At 43.2% G+C, this 6,242-nt stretch overlaps 1 protein-coding gene across 3 annotated transcripts in view; it reads right to left on the bottom strand.

Annotated features, from left to right (window-relative positions):
• Nucleotides 1–437: 437 nt before the first annotated feature.
• Nucleotides 438–6,242, bottom strand: part of LOC139366398 (E74-like ETS transcription factor 1) — an 84,568-nt gene continuing 78,763 nt past the window's right edge. For all 3 annotated transcript variants that reach the window (XM_071103845.1, XM_071103844.1, XM_071103843.1), the window contains 4 exons: nucleotides 4,663–4,746; nucleotides 3,575–3,767; nucleotides 2,070–2,435; nucleotides 438–1,518 (listed from right to left, as the gene is read on the bottom strand). In XM_071103845.1, the coding sequence (XP_070959946.1) occupies nucleotides 729–1,518; nucleotides 2,070–2,435; nucleotides 3,575–3,767; nucleotides 4,663–4,746 (1,433 nt within the window). In that variant the 3' untranslated portion in view covers nucleotides 438–728. The remainder of the gene's footprint in view (nucleotides 1,519–2,069; nucleotides 2,436–3,574; nucleotides 3,768–4,662; nucleotides 4,747–6,242) is intronic.

Genomic DNA, 6,242 nt, shown 5'->3' with positions numbered 1-6,242 from the left:
GATGGACTACAGTTATCCATTGGATGGTTCTCCATAGGTGACAGTTTTATTTCTCATCACTGCATCCTGTATCAAAAGGTTGTCTGGTCCTCATTAACGTCCCATATATCACTTCATTACTCCCGTATTGTTTTTCAAAGCTCTACTACACAAGCTTCCAACTTATCTCACTTTGTTGTTAAAGTATAAAACATGATATAAAGTATAAAATCAGGAGATACCAAACTCTTGAGGTTCCTTGTGGTCTCCACAGAACTAAGTAAATCCTCTTTTAGTTTTAATTCACCTCATTGCTGGAACCAATTTTACAATACATTACAATTGGATGTTGTACTGCCGCTCAGGCAATTGCAAATACTAATTGGTGAACTTCTTACTAAGGAATGTAAGAATATTTGTGTTGTGCTGTATTTTAGTTTGTTTTACATTGTATCTGATTTCAATTAAATGTTGTCTTATGAATAGTATGTGCATGGCTCCCTTGTGAAAGAAACCCTGGTCTCAATGGTGACTCCCTGTTCAAATAAAGGTAAAATAAAAAACCTAATCTTAACCACACTGCTAATCCTAATGCCTAACCCTAAATTAAGATCAAAAAGCTCATTTTTGTCTTCCTTAATTTTTACGATAGAGACAATTTTGACTTTTCAGCTGGACCATCTAGTGGAAATCACTCAGTTCTGCCTCCAGGACAAGACTCGTGACAATAAAGGTCAGCTTATGGTCTACTAGACCTCTGTGGGTTCTGCCTTGATCTGGATGAAGGAGGCTGGGAGGTGGACAGTGATCTCTGGCAGCTCCTGGAGCCCCTTGACCCCCACCATGTGCTCCGGTTGCAGGGCCATCTCCCCGCGCACCTCTAACTCCTCCACGGGGGTCAGGCCCTCACTGGGGCTGCTTCCCTGGGAAAAGTATCCGTTCACTGGAGACTCGCTTCCAGTCTCCCCCTGGTTCGGTCCAAGGCTTTGGTTCTTCCCAATGATCACAGTCCTGTAGGTGAGCTCTGCTTCCCCTGCCTCCATCTCCTCCTTGCCAAACGACGGGTCTCCATTAACCAATGACTGCAGGTAGTAGGGGTCCAGCATCTCCTCCTTGATGCCGTGCAGGCCATGGAGGAGCTCGCCACCGCTGGAGGACTTGAGGACCGTAGCAATGACGGTCCCCGGCTGCTGGGCCACCATGGTCTGACCGGTGGCCGTGTTGAGAGTGACCATGCGGGGAAGGCCGTTGAGGGAGGCAGTGGTGGAGCTGAGGACCCCTGTGGTGGTAGTGGAGCCCAGGCTGGTGACAAGGAACTGGGGGTGCTGGTGGTGATCCTGGAGGCTGCCCATCCCAGTGGCCAAGGAGGCCGTCTGGATGGTGAGGACATCCTTGCCCCCCGCCGTGGTAGAAGGGACGGTGTGGAGGATGACCCTGGGCTGGGAGGAGTGGCTGGACGAGTCACCGTTGGACAGGAGGGGTTGCAGCTGGCCAGAAGACGTCAGGACCATGGGGACGGAGTTAGGCATGTTGATGGTCCTGAGGAGAGAGAGGAGATCAGATCAATCAATCAACCAATTAAATGTATTTTATAAAACCCTTTCTATATCAGCAGTTGACACAAAGTGCTTTACAGTCAGGTTCAGACACACACTTTTAATAGAACACTATCCTAGTATGATATAGTTAAGCAATAAAGCCAGAGGGGGTGTTGTATATGGCCAATATGCAACGCGGCGTGCCTGGATACAGCCCTTAGCTGTGTTATATTGCCATATACCACCAACCCCTGAGGTGCCTTATTGCTATTATAAACTGGTTAACAACGTAATTAGAAGAGTAAAAATAAATGTTTTGTCATACCCGTGGTATTCAGTCTGATATACCATGGCTTTCAGGCAATCAGCATTCAGGGCTCAAACCACCCAGTTTATAATATAGTATAGAACATATCTTCAGGCATAAAAGTAGCTTTATGTTTCATATTGGCATTATATATGAGCTTTCAAAATCTGTGTGTGTATGGATATGCATGTGCATGTATGAATGTGCGTGTGTGTACATATGCCAGGTTGCCATCTATCTCTCACCTCAAAGTGTGTGTGGAGGCCGGCACAGCCGCCCTCTGGTTGGGCTGCAGCACGTGGACCGTCTGGATCATGTGTTCTGCCTGTTTACCATTGACCTCATGGTACAGCCCTCCATCCATATCAATGGGCTCTCTCTTCACTTGTTTTACCGATATAGGACGGTGCCCATGGGCATGGATTTTACCCTGCCCCCCTCTGGAGCCTCCCCGGCCGTGGTGGCTGGGGCGCTGGCCCCCGTAGCCAGAGGTGAGGTCGGGGCATGGGTCCTCGTCGTCAATCACCACTAGGTCGGGAGGCATGTCTTTAAACTGGTAGACCAGCCGCTGACCCTCCACCTTAGCCAGGATACCACGCTGGTAGTAATACCTTAGGTAGGGACAGGTAAGGTAAGATGTTTGTGGCATTGAATAAACATGAAGTAACATTACAAACAGAAAGAGACTTGAGGAAAGTTTCAGCACTTTTCACCATTGACTTCAATGGAGAACTTTCCTTTCTACCCTGCTAGCCTGCGTTTTGAATGATCATGACCGTGGCTTGAATAAGGTCCACTTTGAATAAAGTGTCAGTGAATATTTATTTTATGCCTTGGTCCTTGATAATGTTGACCTGCGAGACGTGACTTAAACTCCTGGTACAAAGGATGTCTGGGGTCTGAGTGCCTTGCTCGCTGTATTCAATATTTTTCTCAGTTATGTTTCATAACAGACACTGATGTTATAATACTGCCTTCAAGAGGAGAAGGGGATGCAGATGAGATATGATTGTATTATGTCGGTACAACACAACATACTGCAGTTTGTTGTCTATGCCATCTAGAAGCACCTACTCCACTTTCCATTTAGCTATTTACTGCAACAGGGCCACAGATATTTAGCTATTTACTGCAACAGGGCCACAGACATTTAGCTATTTACTGCAACAGGGCCACAGACATGTAGCTATTTACTGCAACAGGGCCACAGACATTTAGCTATTTACTGCAACAGGGCCACAGACATTTAACTATTTACTGCAACAGGGCCACAGACATTTAGCTATTTACTGCAACAGGGCCACAGACATTTAACTATTTACTGCAACAGGGCCACAGACATTTAGCTCTTTACTGCAACAGGGCCACAGACATTTAACTATTTACTGCAACAGGGCCACAGACATTTAACTATTTACTGCAACAGGGCCACAGACATTTAACTATTTACTGCAACAGGGCCACAGACATTTAACTATTTACTGCAACAGGGCCACAGACATTTAACTATTTACTGCAACAGGGCCACAGACATTTAACTATTTACTGCAACAGGGCCACAGACATTTAGCTATTTACTGCAACAGGGCCACAGACATTTAACTATTTACTGCAACAGGGCCACAGACATTTAGCTCTTTACTGCAACAGGGCCACAGACATTTTAGCATGATAGCCTTCGTAACTGTATGTCTGTGATGTCTGAGATGTCTGTGATGTAGGCCAACGCCATGTGTGTCCTTCCTCTCACCTGAGTGCCCTGCCCATGGTTTCATAGTTCATGTCAGGTTTGTTCTTGTGTTTGCCCCACAGTTTGGACACGGCCTTGGAGTCCACCAGCTTAAAGATGCCCTTCTCCCTCTGTGTCCACTTGATGTACTTGGGACAGGTGTTCTTGTCCTGCAACAGGGCCAGGAGAAACTCCCATAGGTAGATGGTGTTCCCTACATAGGGGGAGAAAGGAGCAATTCACAGTTTGAACTAATACAGTAAATGTCAGTCTAATAGAGTACGTGTGAGTATAATACAGTACATGTCAGTCTAATACAGTAAATGTCAGTCTAATACAGTACATATGAGTCTAATACAGTATATGTGAGCGTGTAGTTCTGCTACACCTGTCCATAACTCATTTAGCACTGCAGATTTTACTTAAACGGAAGGCAGAGATGTAATTGCAGTTTTCCCTCCTCATAACCTAAATAAATAAATGTGCTGTACTCGTCTGCTATGTACAGTGTGTACCTAGGCTTGGAAAATAAATGCATTGGATGGGGCTCTGGCAGTAGATGACTCTTGTTTGAGAAACAGTTAGGCCAGAATTAGTTAAAAACAGCAACCCCTCCAGCAGCCACCGTGACAACATAATGTATATGTGTGCGGCTGAACCAACCCCCTCTCCCTATCTCTATGTGACGTGGAAGGGGACACACACAAGGAGAGGGGAAAAGGGTTTTATCGGTAGTTCATCAATGTACCCTCCAGCGCGCAATCACTTATTTCCCTGTGAAACACAGCACGTTGAGAGCAGCTCGTCAATTAGCAAGCTGAGGTCCAACCCAACTGGACTACAGGGGCTGGGCTGCTGGTTGCCGGTTGCTGATTGCACCACTCTACAAGCAGAAACATGCACAGTAGCTTACAGAAGGAACCAGGAGAGACCTTGATTTCAATTGCCTGTTTTTTCAATAAACAAACTGATTGAGAAGGGCCCAGGAGAGAACTTGATTTCGATTGGCTATTTTTTCAAGAAGCAAGCTGATTGAGAAGGGCCCAGGGGAGACCTTGATTTTGATTGGCTTTTTTTTGAGAGGTGAACTGGTTGAGATGAACGCTCACCTTTGCCCTCCTTGCTCTTCTTCTTGAGTGGTAGGTTGGGAGTGGTAATGGGGGAGCAGGGGCGCACCGGCCGAGGCTTGCGCACTAAGACAGGAAAAGGGTAAAGGTCAACACTGTGACACCCAATTAACCACATCCCTGTTATTGACTAAATAAATAAAAATGTCAGCACTGTATTATGAACAATTTGCTAATATTAATGCTATAAGCTAAGGTTAATAAGGCTACAAACTATGGTTAATAAGGCTGTAAGCTATGGTTAATAAGGCTATAAGCTATGGTTAATAAGGCTGTAAGCTATGGTTAATAAGGCTATAAGCTATGGTTAATAAGGCTATAAGCTATGGTTAATAAGGCTTTAAGCTATGGTTAATAAGGCTCTAAGCTATGGTTAATAAGGCTGTAAGCTATGGTTAATAAGGCTGTAAGCTATGGTTAATAAGGCTATAAGCTAAGGTTAATAAGGCTACAAACTATGGTTAATAAGGCTGTAAGCTATGGTTAATAAGGCTATAAGCTATGGTTAATAAGGCTGTAAGCTATGGTTAATAAGGCTATAAGCTATGGTTAATAAGGCTATAAGCTATGGTTAATAAGGCTTTAAGCTATGGTTAATAAGGCTATAAGCTATGGTTAATAAGGCTATAAGCTATGGTTAATAAGGCTTTAAGCTATGGTTAATAAGGCTATAAGCTATGGTTAATAAGGCTGTAAGCTATGGTTAATAAGGCTTTAAGCTATGGTTAATAAGGCTTTAAGCTATGGTTAATAAGGCTCTAAGCTATGGTTAATAAGGCTGTAAGCTATGGTTAATAAGGCTATACGCTATGGTTAATAAGGCTTTAAGCTATGGTTAATAAGGCTAGAAGCTATGGTTAATAAGGCTTTAAGCTATGGTTAATAAGGCTAGAAGCTATGGTTAATAAGGCTGTAAGCTATGTTTAATAAGGCTAGAAGCTATGGTTAATAAGGCTTTAAACTATGGTTAATAAGGCTATAAGCTATGGTTAATAAGGCTGTAAGCTATGGTTAATAAGGCTTTAAACTATGGTTAATAAGGCTATAAGCTATGGTTAATAAGGCCATACTCTATGGTTAATTAGGCTGTAAACTACGGTTAATAAGGCTGTAAGCTATGGTTAATAAGGCTATAAGCTATGGTTAATTAGGCTATAAGCTATGGTTAATAAGGCTATAAATGGTGGTTAATAAGGCTATAAGCTGTGGTTAATAAGGCTATAAGCTGTGGTTAATAAGGCTATAAGCTATGGTTAATAAGGCTGTAAGCTATGGTTAATAAGGCTGTAAGCTATGGTTAATAAGGCTGCTAAGGTTAATAAGGCTACAAACTATGGTTAATAAGGCTGTAAGCTATGGTTAATGGTTAATAATTAGGCTATAAGCTATGGTTAAACTATATGGTGGTTAATAAGGCTATAAGCTGTGGTTAATAAGGCTATAAGCTATGGTTAATAAGGCTCTAAGCTATGGTTAATAAGGCTGTAAGCTATGGTTAATAAGGCTGTAAGCTATGGTTAATAAGGCTATAAACTAAGGTTAATAAGGCTACAAACTATGGT

Source organism: Oncorhynchus clarkii, chromosome 14 (assembly GCF_045791955.1).
Source record: "Oncorhynchus clarkii lewisi isolate Uvic-CL-2024 chromosome 14, UVic_Ocla_1.0, whole genome shotgun sequence".
Taxonomy (NCBI): Eukaryota; Metazoa; Chordata; class Actinopteri; order Salmoniformes; family Salmonidae; genus Oncorhynchus; species Oncorhynchus clarkii.
The sequence above is the reverse complement of the archived record's forward strand: the minus strand, read 5'-3'. Positions and strand labels throughout refer to the sequence as shown.